Below are 18,564 nucleotides of genomic sequence, written 5' to 3'. Positions count from 1 at the left end.
GCGAAAACAGTGCGTATCCTTAAAGCTCGGCTTTGATTCTAGCTCAATCTCTTGTTTTCATTGCAATGTAAATGAACAGGAGCAGCCAAATTTAATTAAATTTTTGATCAATAATTGAACACACGAGCATACGCAAACGCATACCCACCCACCAACACACTATTATATAATAAAGGGATAATAATGTGACACAGTCAGCCGGTTTAGATTGATAAATTGTACTATGAGAACTCTAATATTGTTAATTTCACCATCATAGGTTCACTGATAGAAGAAACAATCAAAGACTGAGTATCACTTTTAACTTTCGCGCCAAAACTCCACGCGTGACATCACAAATTTCAATCAGGCCGTTTTTGTACTTTGACTTAATTAACTAAAAAAAATTTCCTGGTGCTCGTGTAGTTCGATCTCTGGCTTCCTCCGAGAACAATGTATTTCAATTTTACCGTTTAGAAATTACGTGGGACCTTTTAGACATCGTCAGAAAACATGACGTCACGGCTTGTCGTGCAGCAGCTGTATGGTAAAGTCACCACCCTCATTTCCCTTTGCCACGTTGTCTCGCTTGCCAAACAAACGCCTTCTCTTAACAAGTTCAGTGAGCTTGGAATAGTGAAATAGTAATTTACTAATGAGAAAAACTGCTTTTAGTGCCTCTTTAACATGACACAACGTACTAAATCATGTAATACTACATTCTTAAACTGAAAATAACTTCTTCCGAATTACAGAAGGTGGCGCGTCGTTACGAAAGCGATAATTTACAACCAACCTTCAGTAGCACCAAGCCAGAAGGAAATCCAACCAGATTTCTTTGTGGTTTAAGGCCACTAACGGTTGGTTCTCAATGATTCTTTTTCCTTTATATTCTAGAATATGTGCCATATGACAATTTTCGTACGCATACAGAATGAAATCGACTGAAACCTGCAGTGTCTCTCATACTACGGCGCTTGCATGCCTTGTAAGTGTCTCGTCCGCTATCGCATGACATAATGCAGTACGAAGTGTGCCACACGCTGTCACCTCCATCTTTTGCAGAGTTTCTAACATTCGGCAGAACTTTTTCTTGCATGGGAGCAGCTACCACGAAATATCCACCTGGGCAGGCAGGGCGACGATGAATAGACTATCCATGTTTGGTCGGCTTCCTGTCTCTTCGGGGGGAGTGTGAGTGGGTGAGGGAAGTGGAGAAAGCAGGGCGCGGTAATACATAAAAGAACGCAAGTTTATGCGTCCGTCTAAATCTGTGCATAAACGCGCCAAAAGGTAGGAACCGCTTTGACATACAGAGCGCCTTAGATTGGAAGCTGGTGCTAGAATCCAACGTGCCGCCACAGCACTGTTGATAAAGAAACGTTGGAATGATAGGCCACAGACAGATTGGCACGAAATTCATCCTCGCAACTGCGAACGATCTCGTGGAGTGCGGCAACTCGATTGTCAATTATATTTATTTTGCTTATTCGGTTCCGCACACTTTGGGCCAATAACTGTGCCTATAGCACTATACAACAAAGTAAAATAAATCACCGAAGAAACCTTGCATGCGGTTTCGTCCTGCAATTCGTCGTGCGCGAACAATGGTCACATAAGAGCTGTAATCTATATTAATAGTTGGCTCTTGCATCACCACGAACGCAATAATAACTTCGAAAAAAAAAAACAGATACACAAAGTTACTGTTCTTGCCAGGGAGTGGCGCACCGGGCACGTGCCTCGACCCTTCCCCTCCCCACCAGACACACCTTCATCTTTATTTTTAATTTTAAATGCGAATGCACGTCTAGTCGGGCTAAGTCGGGCGTCCGGCGGCCTGCAGGCGCTATCTCTTCGCTCTCATTCCCTCTCCTATAGCAACAGCTGCGGGCCCGCGCTTATCCTCTCCCCTAGCAACTGAAGGAGGTTGCTAGGGGAGTTCACTTTCTCTCCTCCCTGCACCCCACTATAGCCCGTCCACTCACTCGTACGTATATATAAATGGAGTGAAGCGCGCGCCTCACTCTCGACCGTTTGCTGGCTGAGGAATGTGTAAATAAATGGTTACGGTACGAATCCTCGTTTAGTCATTATTTACACCACTAAAATATCTACGCAGTGTACTCTAGACACATGAAATGCATTCGTATTTCCTCACGATTCCCTCCGAGGAGATGCGGACAATTTTTATTTATTTGCCCTGGCATGCAGGGCAAAGCAAGACACTCGACCACACTCGCCTGCCCGTCCCACACATCAAATATATATCGCCGATAGGATGACAGATACCTTGGCGTCTTCCATGATCCACCATGGCACGACGACGGCCGAGCCCGAGAGCGTCGGCTCGTGCGGGTGGTCATCGTCGCGGTCGATGGCACCGTAGCCTTCCTCGGCCATGCTGAAAGCGCTGTTGATGTGCGCCCGCAGACCGGGTTCGGACAGAGAGTGAGACCGCCCACCGCCCCCCTCACGGTCTGGGTCTGCGAGAGAGGAAAAGAAAAAGAGGTAAATACAATGCAACATCACTGCGAAGAACACCAGCCATTTTGGCGCGATGGTGAGTCATTTCGGTGACAAAACGAACAGTTTCTTCTTTTTGTAAATGTTCCAAGGCCCTATAAAAATTGCCACATGGAGAGATAAAGGTCGATATGACCATAATCTGACGCTATGAAAGGGAAGTGGTACGAAGTATGAGACAGCGTGGTTGCAACAACGCGAGGTCTTAAACCGTTTTGGCACCTTCCTCACCTATACTGAGGACAAGAAAAGTTGGGTGTTCGAGCGGAAGCTTCTTTCCGTATTTGTAGATTGATCCAAATAGCTCGAAGGAAAGCAAGAGTGTCAAGGGGCTGAGGCAAAGGAAATGTTTATGTAGAAGTATAGTTTGCATCGCTCATGTGGACTAAGTCACTTGACCCCGCCAGAAGACGTATGCGGACGTTAGTTACGACGGACATCGTCTGGATGCACCGGAGAATCCAACTCGCACTGTGTTTCAGTGACGTATGCACTTGAGCGCGACCGAGAGCGTTACGCACAGTGTTATAACGTAGCCTGTACGAATAACGGAATGCACTATCGGTGAGTGTGGCGTGCTCGCTTCGCCACACCAATCTATTAAATTTGCAAAAGGCGCCGGGGCTCCTCGTAAGGTTCAATTAACAAATCCGGCTGCTCGCAGACTGCTTCGTGCAACGATTCCCCAAGCGTTGAGTTAACCGGAATTCTTTTTTTGTTTTTTTGCGAACGTTTTCGAAAGGTGTCCAGCTTCAAGCGTTTAATGATATACACATATGTAACCTAATCCTTTTGTATTGAAAGGTACTGAACCAGCAAGAAGATTACGCTGTCAAATTATGCCCCACACAATATAGTGCGCGAATTGGAAGGATGCTTTTGCACTTGTATTTCGTTATATTTCTTGAAATCACAGAGCAATGAATCAAAGTATTACTGGAATATTTTGTGCGTGCGGCTGATATGCTGTTTAACACGTCTAAATTGGCATCATAAGGATGCTTACTTGATGTGCACGTAGTCTGACCTACGAAGCCACGGATTAGGTATAAATTTATCTTCAGTGCTCTTTATTATTTTTTCGCAAACTAAACAAATAGGTAACAAGTGGTTGTTCGGTGTATATGAACAACATTAAGATAACTTCTCCTGATGTCAGCGCACGTGGGAGATAATAAAACTGCATGAGCATTAACAAAACCTATGTGCGTAGTCACGACCATGCTTCGGCCCATGGTCAAGAAGGTTAAATCAGCCGATCAAACGGTGGTATGAACTTTAATATTAAGAATATATAGCTGCACCTCAATAGGGTTATAACTAGTTTTCTTCTTTGAAGGAAGGAATTTTATATGCGGAGCCCTTTCCGCCCGTTTTATTATTATATTTCACAAACTGCTGAACATCGCACTCATAATAAATAGAAACTAAGTAAAAGACATGCCCTTGTGCAGATTATTGATTAAATGCAGCCCATTATTGATTAAATGCAGCCCATGCAGCCAGTGAACCAAGCGCCTTTTCTGCCCACCTAGAGGCTTATAGACAATATTTTTAAAAATTGTCATGACTACGTGTGTACATGTTGTGTCACCTTGAGTTCACATATATCAGATAGAGTCCATCTCTAGAAACCTAAACCTAACAGAACAAGCAAAGAATGCAAACAAGCGTTACAACAATTTTTTGGCAGAGTGACTTTTTTGAATAAACATAAAATCAATTAGATTGTATCATACTGCACGTCATTTCTCGCCATATATACTGAGTTTCTTTTTGAAGGAACTAACTAAATAAATTACAGATAACACAGACACGCTAAATGTAGTTCGCCCAGAAGGCCGTCAGCATAAGATACCGCTTACTTGGGAACGGTTCCCCTACTCCAAGTGCCACATGTTAATAAATTCGTTAGAAGTGCAAGATCTTCAGCTTCTTACTCCAGAAGAAGGTCCTGGCTGTCCGCGCCCGGGAAACACCGTGGCACGCGCTCTGCTTTTCACGTCAACAGTTCGACGCACGCACGCACACTATCAGCAGGCGAATCACACGCGAACACACCGCACGATATGACCGACGGATCACCGATAGATGGCTGCAGCACAGAGGAAGAAAAATGTGACGACGCTGAAGCCGGCGCCTGGAACCAACGTTCGGCCGGACCAACGTTTGGCTGCGGCGCTCCACGCCCCCTTTATACCCGTTTAGCAACGCTGTAGCCGGCGTTACGGTGCACTGTGTCGTCACAGCGTGTGTCGTCACAATGCTTCAAGAGTGCGCCAGCGAGGAAGGCGGCACGCGTTTTTTTTTTTCAACACGCGCGCTCGAAAAAAAAAAATCACCTAGCGGTCAAATGCAGAAAAGCGATAAATAGCGAACCTCTCCATTCACCTCTTCTCCATCGCCCCTCTCCGCCCCGCGCCGCCTCATCAACACGGAAACGCGACGATTGCCAGAATCATCTGCCTCGAGTGTAAGGAGTATGCGGGCTATAACGCACAAAAAAACAAACAGAAAACTGGCCTTCTATTACTCTCACTTAACAGAGTGCGGGGCAGGCCTCGGAGCCCGGCCCACTGCGCGTGCTTACGCAGGCACTTTGTTTTGGCAGATTTCTGCGGGTCGGCGAGTTTGGTTAGCAGGGTTGTAGATAGAGGCAACAGAATGAGGAGCCGAGGTTGACGGGGTTTGTGAAGCCGAGTTGCCGACGTGACGTCTTGGCAGCAGCAGCAGCTCATAGCCGGAGGAGAGAGCGCAAGCCGCCAATTAGCTGTCAAGGCCTGCGACACGTGGATCGGTCGTTGGCGAGGGGGGCTCGGCTGGTTATCAGATTCGGTCAATCTGCATGCCCAATTCCACCACAGTTTAAGTGTGACTGCGCGACGCAGGGTTTGCTGGCCGTCGTGACCGCCATCACACACGTTTTTTTTGTTTGTTTCGTATTATGCAGCCTTGAATGGGAAAAGCTCGCCGTCTGGACTTCCAAGGCAGGCGGCCAAATAGAGGACGACCGCTAGTTCAGAAACGTTGTCCCTATAGAAGAGGACAGTGTCGGTAATTTATGTCCGCGCTGGTAATTTCACTGCATACTTAGTCTCAACTTGTGTAAAGATGATGACGGTCTCTACAATCCTGAACACCACGCTTGCTTACAAAACATCGGTGGATAGGTGTGGGTCCAGGTGTTCACACAATCAGCGACTCTTAAGAACCGAATTCATTAGCGTATTTGAGAGGCGAAAGCTTTCGTGGATAAGGGCGGGGAACGCATGGCTTCGTGCTCGTCCTTGAGTGCCTCGGTTCTTTCACATACATGTAGCATTTATGTGAGCTGCCAAGACAACTGCGAACGGCGTTAAAGCACAGACGACTACCAGCAGTGATCATAGCCAACCCGTTTTACGAGTCATCAAGCTCTTTTCAGCGAGGACACGTAAACTAACTGCATGCGCACATTTCGCACACGCCTTCGCGTCGTGCACTCGCATCTAGAGTGGCACTTTGACGAAAATATGTCTCGAAGGCGGTACCGTACAGCCTTCGATGTGGTGCTGTATATGTGAAGCGTACAAGACATATTTGTGTAAAACGAAGTACACATTGTGTACGTGTACATTTAGGAATACACTGCAAAACTTTTACACGAAGCTAAGAACTCTGCCTATTTCATGTGCAGTGACATCGCGTAAAAACAACAACAAAAAGCAGAACTAGCTACAAGAACACGAGCTAAACTTGTGGAATGAATCAAGGAACCTGTTTTTGTTAGACACGACCATGCGAAATAATAATAATAATAATATCTGGGGTTTCGTGTCCTAAAACCAAAATGGGCTGCGCAAATTTGGACCACCTGGTGTCATGTACCACGCATCGACATCGGAGAGTACCTGGGCCTCTACCATCACACCACTGCCACGGCCGGGATCGAATCCACGACCTTCAAGCCAGCAGCCAAGCACAACCAGTGATCCATCATGGCGTACAAGTACACAAATACTGAAGCAAAGAAATACATACGTCATGGTATATGTTGTGTATAATTGAAGTGTAGCAACTATGTGATTAAAGACGATTAGAATGGGATTACGTCATAGAAGAAGTTTACGAAGCCTCCGTAGTTCAGTTGATAGAGCACCACACGCTTAACTATAAAGCTGCTAGGTCGGTCCCCAACAGCGGCGACGGAGAAGCAGCTCACGGGATCCGGACCGGACCAACAGCGGCGAGTTGTTTACTCATTTCCTTTACCTCGCTTAACCTCACCTTAATCAAGAAATACAAATAACACACCACCTGCTTCCCTTGACGTATGCTGTCTTCTTACAGTGTTGTCTAACAGAGGGCATTGGGATTGGGTTCGTGTAAGTTTAAGTGCAACTTACTTGCTATTGCCAATTTTCAGTTTTCGGGAGCTATTTCGAATATTTCCAAGTTTCACCATATCACAGAATCTGACATCTCGTCAGCATTGATTGGTTCAGAAGGTTGGTACGGCCTGTACAATCGGTTCAAGATTTCGCCAATATGAAACCTGACAATGCGACGAAAGTTCACCATGTTCGGTACAGCACGCCTCGCGACAGTGTCATGTTACCATTATTTTTTCTTACTTCAGTGTGAAAGCAAATATAAAATGATTACAGCGAATGCAAGCCACCGAAGCACTCCTTTCTTATAGCTTTGTATACCAGTCACACTAAAGCCTCACTCCCACCTGCGACTGACCGTGGTTCGCACGACCATTCGCGATTGGTGGTCAAAAAGCAACTGAAGGTGACCGATGTTCACACATGCGTGACTTTTACCCGTGGATTAGGGGAATCCCCGCCTACTCGCACTTCTGTTGTCCTGAAAAACAAGCTTACGTCCTCTTCCTGCGAATGTGATTGGTTGACAGTCGAGTAGACTCTTGGGCAGTGGCACACACCCACGCTGGGGGATCGGCCAAGAACGAGGTAGTTTCCAATACAAATCCTTCATTGTTTGAATGTCGTCTAGTGAAAGAAGTATTCCGAATACTACCAATAGATGAGTAACGACATATAGGTATACTCTGAACTGCGAAGTTTAGAAAATAATGATTGAGAATTCAAACACAATTTGGATGATAGGAGTTTGAGTTTGCAGTACGATCTAAATCTCTTTGAACATTTATAAATTCCTCCAAGGCATCGGCAACCTTCCCGTCGCTGTCGCCCAGGAACAAATCCCCGAACTAAAGCAAATTTGGTACATTCATATCTAGTGTAAGGAGTAGGCAAACGGTACCTAAAGTATTATTCTGCAACGTGGAATATATGTTGCAGGAAATAAGATAATGTTCTGTGAACTCATGTGCTCCGCGAAACAAACTGTTAAAAAAAAAGCTGCGAGAGCAGCTCGGTGTACATTATAATTAAGATATGGAGTCTGACAACGTAGTCTAGTGACAACTACTTCAGGTTCTCTTGTAATGACAAGAGACTTTGTGCGATATATTTTACTGCACCAACGGTGTCTGAGGTGCTGAAATTCTAAAGTGGCTATTAATAATGGAGCAGAAGACCCAGCGTGGTGGTCTAGTGGCTAAGGCACTCGACTGCTAACACACTGGTCACGGGGTCCAATCCGAGCCACGGCGGCTGCATTTTCGACGGAAGCGAAAATGATTTAGGTCTGTGTGCTTATATAGATATAGGTGCACGTTATAGAACCTCAGGTGGTCGAAATTTCTGGAGCCCTCTACTGCGACGTCTCTCATAATTATATCGTAATTCTGGGAAGTTACACCCCAATATTTATTATAATTGGAACAGAAAATTCTTCTAAAAACATTTTTTTCTTATTAACGCATATTAAGATTTTAGACGCCGGCAGTACATAAGTAACCAGGCAATTCAAAGAAGTTTTTGCTAGCACATCTACCATTTAATTCAGAAAAAGGCCCTTATGTTCTGGAAGCAAAACCAACCTAATCAAATTTATATGGGAAAGAATTAAGGATTTCAGTGCACTCAGAACACGTGAGTCCTCATTTCCTGAGAGGGAACAACACACCAATAAGGAGTCCATCAAAGTTACTGCGGAACTTGATGATGATGTCAGACTGCGGTGCGCTAGAATGATCGCTATGAGTTCTGCTACAAAGATGGGCACGAACTCTGGAGGGCAAAAGGAAAAGAACCAATCTGGAGTATTAGAGAAAATACCAATTCCCTACTTTTCCTCACTTTGAAAAGCATCAGTTGCAATAACTGTCTTTATTGGCTTGTGTGCCAGGTAGTCACTTAAAATGGAGTTTAAAAATTGGTACGACATAAGCTTGGCATTTTCTTTGGAAAGATATCATCGTACTGTATCTTAACATAGTTGCTCTTGTTACTGACTGAAGTCACGTCACCAATAACTACATGTGTCAAAAAACTATGTATAGACTTTGAAGCGTACGATATCTCAGCCAGTATATTGCCAGGAACAGGACTGGTCGCAAAATATAAATTGTTTCTATACGTCTTGCAGTGGATTCGTACCGACTTAGAAATGTTTGCACTGCTAACAATTTGAACCTAGTAGCAAGTGAAGGTACCCGAGCTTCCATATACGAAACCTTGGTTGCTACGAATTTAGAAAGACCTAAACACAGCTTCAAGGCTTGTGTTTCGGTCATGACAAGAATATGAAAATTATACGCAGGCGCCCAGTCAAATGATATGCACCCAAACTCCAGAATCAGGCGAACGTACATTCGGTATATTGATGGGAGCGTTTTTTCTGCGCACACCTATCCCACAACTACACAGTTTTCTTAATTATCGAGCCCCGCCGCGGTGGTCTAGTGGCCAAGGTACTCGGCTGCTGACCCACAGGTCGCAGGATCGAATCCCGGCTGCGGCGGCTGCATTTTCAATGGAGGCGGAAATGTTGTAGGCCCATCTGATCAGATTTGGGTGCACGCTAAAAAACCCCAGGTGGTTGAAATTTCCGGAGCCCTCCACTGCGACGTCTTTCATAATCAAATGGTGGTTTTGGGACGTTAAAGCCAACATATCATCATAATCCTTCATAATCGAACCACGCGAATACCATTCGCTGCGGTATATTCAATGTGCGATTTTCCAAGACATCGACATGTCATATAATACACCAAGATATTTTCTATTGTCTAATTAAGGAATGTTTTTCAGATGATAATAGAGCATCATGGGTCTTTTGAAGGTAATCCCAGTAAAGATCATTTGCTAACCATTAGGTACAAATGCATATAATCAAGCCGCTTTCTATGGCTGCTAAGCATGCCTGTAATATGGCGTACATCACGTGAATATGATCTGCTGATACGAAAATCGCAATGTCATCAGCATACACACATATCTGTACGTCCATATGTCGTAGAATAAAGCTCATTAGGATAATCAATAAGACTGGGAAAAAGACTGCCTCTTGCGGGACGCCTCTTGTGTGCGCATATGTAGCAGATGAGTTGCCAATATATGGAAACAGTAGAACTGAAAAAGGATGTTTATGTGGGCTGGTTGGTATGTCTTTGTAGTACTCTCTTAGCTTGCAATCACAGCATAGAACTATTCCTAAATCGTTCTGGGGTTACTCAGCATTATTCCAAGGATACCGGAGTGACGGGAATGCTGTTCACGCCACTGCGGATAAATAGGTCACGCGTTAGGTCATCGTTATGTACAGAAGCCATCCACGTTATGATCCTGACCATGAGAATTCTTTGACAACATTGCGAGCTCAAGTAGAGAGAATCAAGAAAAAAATGCCCCCACCTCCCTGAAGGAAACGTGAGAAAATGCGAATGCATTTCTTGCACCGAGTGAGAGTACCGTTGCCGTCAGACATTCGCTTTTACCGACTTCTGCCATCACCTTGAGAGGCGCCCAGCCAGCGACCGCTCGAGAGTGAGACGCGAGCGTACGGGAGAGTGGGGTGCAGAAAGGAGGGAGAAGGAACGGTGAAAGAACTAGCGGCGTAACACTGTACCTACCTTCTCCTAGACTCTCTCGCACCTTATGATCCTGTTGGTAAGGGCGAGGATAAGCCGATACGAGCGCGCGCCCGCAGCTGTTGCTATGGGAGAGGGATGACAGCGAAGAGATAACACCTGTCGGCACGCGGACAACGCCGGATGCCTGACATGGGCCGACTAAGAAATAAATTCACATTTAAAAACTGATACTGCATGAAAACAAGAGAACGCCTACAGTTGCTAGTCAAATAATACAACTACCGGGTACTCAGCTAACCAACCAGCACCAGCACAGGAGCAGTGCACGTCCATGTGGGACAGACTGAAAAAATTGAGCAGCACGCAAGTGCGCCACAAAAGTCGCCTTTGCGACCAAAGAGGCCATTCGCGACCAGTAACAATGCGATGAACTTATTCACGTGACCACGGAACTAGTCGCATACGTGAAGGAGCTCTCGGTAAATGTTGCGTCAAAAGATATCGGCTCCAGAAACTATTTCGCTAAATTTAGGGTAAGAAGCGCAATCACGCTCTGTTCGTTCAATTTTTTTTTCTCGCGGCACGAAATGCGCACCATGTATGCGTGGGAATCATGCGACGCACTTGACATCACTTCTGGTCAGAGACATTCATTAGTGAGCAGCTAAATAAGGAAAGAAAAAAAATCGAGCGACAGAGTGAAACGAAAACAAACAAAAAAAACCTAACGGGGGGGAAAAAGTGGGTGTAGGGGATCCACGAAGGCCAAGGCCATCGCACGTGTTCCGGCATACGAATACAAGCCGCGCACGCGCGTCTGGATCGATCGTAGAAAACACGGACCCACATGTACACGAGGCCACGCATAATGCAGCGTTGCGGAATTATGACGGCGATAACAGGAAGGTTTACGTGCGCTTTGTAAGCACATAAGTACCGGCAGAGACGCGTGGCCGCCATTAAGCCCCTATTAGGCGAGATCGGAAGGCTTCCCGACCGATGGAATATGCGGCACGCAACGTATGTAGTGGTGGTAGAACACTTTAATTTGTCCGCAAACCAATTTGCGTTAGCGGAATACTGCGGAACAGGGCCGCAAACCTGAGCGACTGTGTGTTACTGCAGTAACAAAGCGTACAATAAATACTGAACGCTGGCCGTGGTGTAGATTTTCGGCAGTGACGTAGTCATGAAGATGTCTTTTTCAACCTTACGTTTCAGCACCTCAAAAACTTCGCGCGCGCACACACACGCACGCAGGCGCGCAGTGAATGTAATAGTGGTTACTGAGTCTTCACAAGATGTTATCCCCGTCGGTAGGCCGGGTAGCCCGACATTCAACTGACACTAGCGAGTATCACAAAATTGAACATATCCAATCTTTTTATCAGCATATGATGTATAACAGCCACGGTGACAACGCTAAACGATGGATGCTCTGTAAGCTCAACTAAACAGAGGGTTATGTTTCACGTGTCAGGGCCAGGATGATATAATAAGCACGCCATATGTGGAGCAAATCAGATTGACTCAGTTTCCCAGCCTCCCACTCTGAACCTCTTCAACCTTGTGAGGCCACTTGTCTGTAAAGTGCAAATGTATGCACGCATGCATGCACGTATTCGTACGTACTTTCTGTATGTATGTATGTATGTGTGTGTGTGTGTGTGTGTGTGTGTGTGTGCATGTATGTATGTATGTATGTATGTATGTATGTATGTATGTATGTATGTATGTATGTATGTATGTATGTATGTATGTATGTATGTATGTATGTATGTATGTATGTATGTATGTATGTATGTATGTATGTATGTATGTATGTATGTATGTATGTATGTATGTATGTATGTATGTATGTATGTTTTGTGTGTTGCTTAGCTGCTGAATAATGACTATACATATACAGATACAATGTGCACACGCGCCTGGGTGTGTACGTACGAACGCTGACAAAATGTGTACATATGTACAAATCTAATTTATTTACGTTTTAATCCAGTCGACCAGAAAATATTACTCAGCCACGCGGCGTTCCATTGCTGTCCGTGTTTCCTCTCCACAAAGGCGACAGATAAAAGACATGCAGGTTATGAAGAAAAGCCTGCTGCCTGCCCTTCCCGGAAGTAAAAGAGCGCGTTTAATACGATGACACAGAGAATCACTTCCTGAAAAGCTGCAGTGCATTGGCAGCTGATACGAATCTGTACCAGGAAGTTTCAGGAATCGCGCGCGAGTCTGGGTTGATATCATAATCACGTGGCCTTTGTATTCTCAGCTGCTTTCTCCACTCCGGCGGTTCGTTGAAGTGAACTACAATCGTGTGCGACCAAATATTGCACAGTGTTCACACGTAACACTGAGCATTTTATTCCGGGTTTACATTTGAATATCTCTCCAACACAATTACCGTAATTCTAAAAACTCAAAGGATCTTTATTCATTCACCTAAGCCGACTGGAAAGCAAAATATGCGTTTTTTCTTTCTCTCGATCGATGTATTGTCCACGCCCCACAACCCTCAAAAATATTTCTGCGTCTGGCATGGTTTTCCACAGCCTCCAAGATCGGAGGCACCTTCGATCAAACTACGACGTCAGAGATTGTCAGAGTTTGTATGGTATCGTTATGACATCACCGTGACGACATTACAATGTCACAAATGTTGGCGATTTGTGACGTCAAGACTACGTCGTATGATGACGTCATCACGCGAAGATTTTTTTTTTTTCAGCACTCACGTTGACGCCACCGACGCGGGCCACTGGGACAATTAGCACGCTTGATGAAGCGTCCAAGGCTTTCGTCGTAATAATTATGGACCATGACGTAGTTGAAGGCTCAGGAAAAATTCTACTATCCGGTGTCCTTTAACCCCCACTTACATTCCACAGTACACGGGCCTCTACCACTTCGCCTCCAACGAAGTGCGACCGCTGCCATCGGAATCGAACCCACCGTAGCACCGCCTGATCTCTTATACGGTGAGGGCGATACTGCGAGCGTTGCAGTGCGCGACTTTAACAGCGAATTGGTTTGCACGTCGAAGTACGTCGAAGGTACGTCGTTTTCATGGACAGCAGTGATTGATAAACGAAGAGAACGGAAGGAGTGCATGGGTATGTCAACAAAGCCGGTCGTTTAATATGCGGGATTTCCCCGCAACGTCGTCTGCCACGTAGTCGCATTTAGATACCAACATTGACCGAGAACAAAACTTGCGTGACCACACAGGACATTCTTGTGTTTTGTGTTTAGTTGCACTCTCACTGTGGCTTCTATAACAAGATGAACATTGCCAATGCTCGAATCTCGCGAGTAACTTACCCGGACTCGCGCTCGATAACTACATCAAATTACCGCGCAGCCACTTCGGTGTTTTGTTTAAACGAACCTCTGCAAGTTGTTCGCTTGCGCATCTGAGCCCGTCCTATATGTGAATAAGCCACGTTAACAGAAACCCCACCTACACGTACGTGTACTAACGTATCATCGCGTGGCGTGTAGACTCGGCGTCTTGTTACAATCCTACAGAGTGAGAGGGCGCTCATATAGAGACGAGACCTTGTCATGCGTTGACGCGTGGTAAGGCGTACGTGTGGTTAGGGTGTAAGGTCACCACGTGGTAATTAGTGCAAGAAAACGGGCGCGAAAAGCTGGCGCAGTCTACAGCACGTTGAAGGTTGGTTATTTTTTGACGTATGACCACTTCCTTTGACTCATTTATACTTTCCCCGGGGAAGTGTTATTACATCGTGGAACATCGCACGTCGCGAGCTGCACGTCCATTCGAGTGTCGTCGACGATATGCGGGAATGCAGCAGAGACGAAGATGAAATACGACGCGAAAGGAATAGACGACGGAAAAGTACGGCCATAAAAGGATGAAAAAAAAAGAACTGAAAGGAAATGCGACGAGGAAGCTGCGAGAGCCAGAAAACGAATATGCAAAAAAGAAAAAAAAAGGGCTGCGCAACTACAGAAACAGACACGCGTGCCAAAATCTAGGAGACAATAATATATATGAGAGAAAGGAGAGGTAATGACCCTAAAATATAAAGATGAATGGAGCAGTTATGTAGCTACGCTGCAAGTACTTGTACACATAGATGATTAGCTTGGTGGACAGCGCAGGAAATGAATGAATGAATGAATGAATGAATGAATGAATGAATGAATGAATGAATGAATGAATGAATGAATGAATGAATGCGGGGTATTAGCCACGTTAATATCTATCTCGATTGCTGATGCGGAATTTGTGCGAAAATTGTCAGAAGTGAAGACCCGCCACACCGTGCAACACGCAGGTTTTGACATTTCATACTATATCTTAATGATCATTTTCACACAGTACTAAGAAAATGCGACGTAAGTTACAACATGCTGTGCGACAATTATACTACTCTTATACACGCTTTTGGAAACAGAAAATTTGTTAGAAAGGACCGCACGTTAAGTGTAACACTCGTGAAAGGAACGGAAGTTTAATAAGTGTACTCTATGTCAGCCTTCGAAAATGACATTACGTTTGTCGTGTAACGGGGGTTTATGCCTCAATACCAGCCTGCTACTAAATAAGACATCCAAACATCACCCGATGTCTTGTGAGTTCACTAGTGACAAATCTGCCGCACACTATCTGAAATCTTCGTAGTTCTGTTACTTTGTCGCGATGCAATCAATCATTGTTCCCTTGACCCAATTGATACGCGTCAACGAAGAAGCGCGTCTGCAACGCCCGAGGCAAGACGTCTCGCGAGCGGCCTTGACCGCGACCCCTTAAAATCATTGATCGCCGTGGAGAAAAAAAGAAATTCTGTATCACTCAGAACGCAAATGGATGGCGCAGTCAAGGTGTCGCAAGATCTGCCTAGCTCTGGGCAGAACCGGCTGGGACACGGTTCGGCTCTCGCCTATACGCACAAATTGGACGCAGAGTTGTTTCCATTTCCATGGTCTTAAATTCTGAAATAACTTAGACCCGCATCCGTGCATCAATTGCCGTGAATCTGTAGAAGCACTGCACGATGCCAACGAATCGCCACGCTGGTGACAACCGCTGGTCGCAGATTGATCACGGCTAATTCACGTCGATGATGCAAGAGAAGGCAACGCTTGCAAGAGTCGGCCGTTCGCACCGTATAGTTGTGTTCAGAGAGTGTGGTTTGGTTCGCAGCGTCGCACAGCGCGGCAAGCAAATTGGCACGCTCCACCGCGTTCAATTGACAGGCTGAGACGCACAGTAGCAGGCAGGATCCAACCGGATCGGTCAAGTGCTCTTCGCAGTTTCCAAAACACTTTACGCAAGTGGCACCAAGCTAAATCTGTAAATACTGTGCGTGGTGGCAACGTTTTTTCATGCAGCCTGCGCGGCTCCATTACCGATTGAGTAGCACATATATCAAACCACTGTCTCAAACAATATACAGCCCAAAGTTTCTTTCTTTCTTCTTTCTTTCTTTCTTTCTTTCTTTCTTTCTTTCTTTCTTTCTTTCTTTCTTTCTTTCTTTCTTTCTTTCTTTCTTTCTTTTCTTTTCTTTTCTCCGATTATTCCTACTCTATCCCAGAGAAAGGAGCTAACCCGGCTTTAATTTACCTTTATGTACATATTGTTTCAGGAGAATATTTAAGGACACGAGCAGAAAAAATTCTATTCAAAAACATGATCTGATGACACAAAGGCCCCTGTCATGATTTTATGTCCTTGAAGTGTGTGCATGTGTGTATTCAGGGTGTCTCAAGAAGTGTGTCCAATATTCTTTAAAGATCCCAGAAAGAAGGTATCTGCGTGATCCTTGTGGCGTCGCCTTTCTCGTGGCAGAGGACATCTTGAGATGGATACCAACATTAATTACGGCAGTAATTATAGAGGTTAGTTACCACAATTACTTTCAAACCAGTAATAATAGCCGCTCGAGTCAAATGGGCGGATACAAGCCCTTCCTATACGAATACTTCATAGCCACTTTGAAATTTTGGAAAAGCGGCCACTGGTAATCATTGCGAAGCAATGCAATCTGACCTATTCAGCTGGCGAAACCGAAACCGACGCACCAAACGGTGCATCTACCATTAACTTCGACCACACCCTCAAAAAAGACACTGTTTCCCTCGCATTAGGGGAGAAGAATAAGCGAGCGTCGATAAGCACCCTCGAAGCGAAGTGTCTAAATTGACGGTCGATAACGGCGAGGGAAACAGTGTCGTCACTGAGGTAGTTGTCGAAGTGAATGGTAGATGCGCTGCTTGGTGCGTCGGTTTTGGTTTCTTCAGCTGAATTAGGTTCATTGCGTCACTCAGGAGTGATTTCCAGCGGCCGCTTTTCCAAAATTTCAAAGTGGCTATGGGCTATTCGTATAGGAAGAGCCTGAATTTGTCCAATTGACTCGACCGGCTATCACCACTAGCTAAAAAGTTAAACGTGTTAATTTCTATAATTAGTGCTGTAAATAACGTTTGAACGCATCTGAAAGTCCCTTTTGCCACAGGAAAGGCAACGCCACAAGTAGCTCGAATATACCTCCTTTCTGTAAGTTTTGAAGAATATTCGACACATATTTTGCAACACCCTGTATATTAACTCAGTAAAGTAACAATGTGCAAAATACATCTTTCATAGAGGCCAAGGCCCAGCTGAAACGTCAGAATATAATAATTAGGATAATCACGTGCGCACCCACTTACACACAAACACACACACTGGGAGGAAATTTCCTCATTTACATGATCGCGTACACGAAGTTTTTTTAAGAGAGCCAACATGCATAACAGGCTGGCCATGCCAACACTGACATGTTGTTAACGTACGCAGTGCTCTCAGCGTTATGTATCTGCACACGGAGCAGGAAAAAAAAAGTGGAGATATCAAGACATCGACGGACTCACCTTATAGTACGGCCGCTTTCGATCGAAGCGACGGGAGACAAGAGGTGCCTTAAATATGATGTGCCGTTACACCTCTCTCGTGTATACCATACAGACGTGCGAATGGACACGACAGCGTGACTTCTGTCAACAGCCGAGTTGAAGGCGTGCCCCTCTCTTTTTGCCCCCGTGTCGTCCGCCGCCGCCCGTGTCCGTCCCGCTCGCCGGCTTCAGACGATGAACTCGACGCGGTGAAATGACGCCCTCGCCATCGACGACTGCACCATCGCACTGCCGGTGGCGGCACGCCGTCAGGGGTGTTCCAACGGGTGTTTCCGGTTGGCGCTCCACATTATGCGCGCGTCTTGCACCCGCCACACACCGCGATCCGTTCGGTTATTTTCCGCTCTTACGTAACGAGAAACCGCTGCGCCGCCACTGTGTCTCCTCCACACGCTGCGGCCGCAGTGCTTCTGCGTGCCCGGCCATGCGTTCTACACGACGGAGCAACACGATACAACAGCTGCACAATGGGGAACAAGACTCGAATCGACCTTTGCGTGACCGCTACGTCGTCCCCTGACGTTAGTGTTCATTGTCCAGGATGGAACAATCGTGGAGGAATGCTAGGGAGCGGTTAGCGACAGCAAGGCCAAGGTGGTGTCTATTTGTCTCGCATACACTATGGAGAAATTGAACCTTCACTACTGTTGTGGAGAGGGTAAAAAAATGGCAGATCCCACGTACAAAGGGAATCGATTATATGCGAAGCAAGAATAAGAAATGTTGATATGTCACTTCAAAATCAGTACAACGTTACGAGGTGGAGGTAAATGATGCCGTACATGACTTCCGTGCCATGATTACCATGTTTGTATGTGTCGTTTAATTACTATAGTCATCTATTCACGTCACGTGATAACAAATTTAGTATATGTGGATCTAGCGAAACGGCCTCGAGCACGCTATGAGCGTGGTATATTGCCATGTTCTTACATGACACGCGTGTCTGGATTATCATGTTTGCACCATTCATATATTTCGTCATCTATTGACGTCACGTAACACCATGTTTGGTATATATAAAGCTAGAAAAACAGCCACGAGCGCATCATGAAGGACCCAATATACTCTAATGTAGCTTTCACGCGCACGCACGCTGGGCACAGCGACGCTACGTTAGCAAAACACGAGCACTCTATAGTCTGACGCCAGGCGCGACTAGCGTCCGTCGGCGCGGCCCG

At 45.6% G+C, this 18,564-nt stretch overlaps 1 protein-coding gene across 5 annotated transcripts in view; it reads right to left on the bottom strand.

Annotated features, from left to right (window-relative positions):
* LOC142761612 (prestin-like) overlaps positions 1-18,564 on the bottom strand; it is a 253,597-nt gene that overhangs the window by 45,848 nt on the left and 189,185 nt on the right. For 4 of the 5 annotated variants that reach the window (XM_075895902.1, XM_075895900.1, XM_075895899.1 and 1 more), the window contains exon 2: positions 2,272-2,465. In XM_075895902.1, the coding sequence (XP_075752017.1) occupies positions 2,272-2,465 (194 nt within the window). Of the gene's footprint in view, positions 1-2,271; positions 2,466-17,341; positions 17,473-18,564 lie in introns of those variants that run through there. The other variant, XM_075895903.1, reaches the window with a different exon arrangement.

This window comes from Rhipicephalus microplus, chromosome 5, assembly GCF_043290135.1.
Source record: "Rhipicephalus microplus isolate Deutch F79 chromosome 5, USDA_Rmic, whole genome shotgun sequence".
Classification (NCBI taxonomy): Eukaryota; Metazoa; Arthropoda; class Arachnida; order Ixodida; family Ixodidae; genus Rhipicephalus; species Rhipicephalus microplus.
The sequence above is the reverse complement of the archived record's forward strand: the minus strand, read 5'-3'. Positions and strand labels throughout refer to the sequence as shown.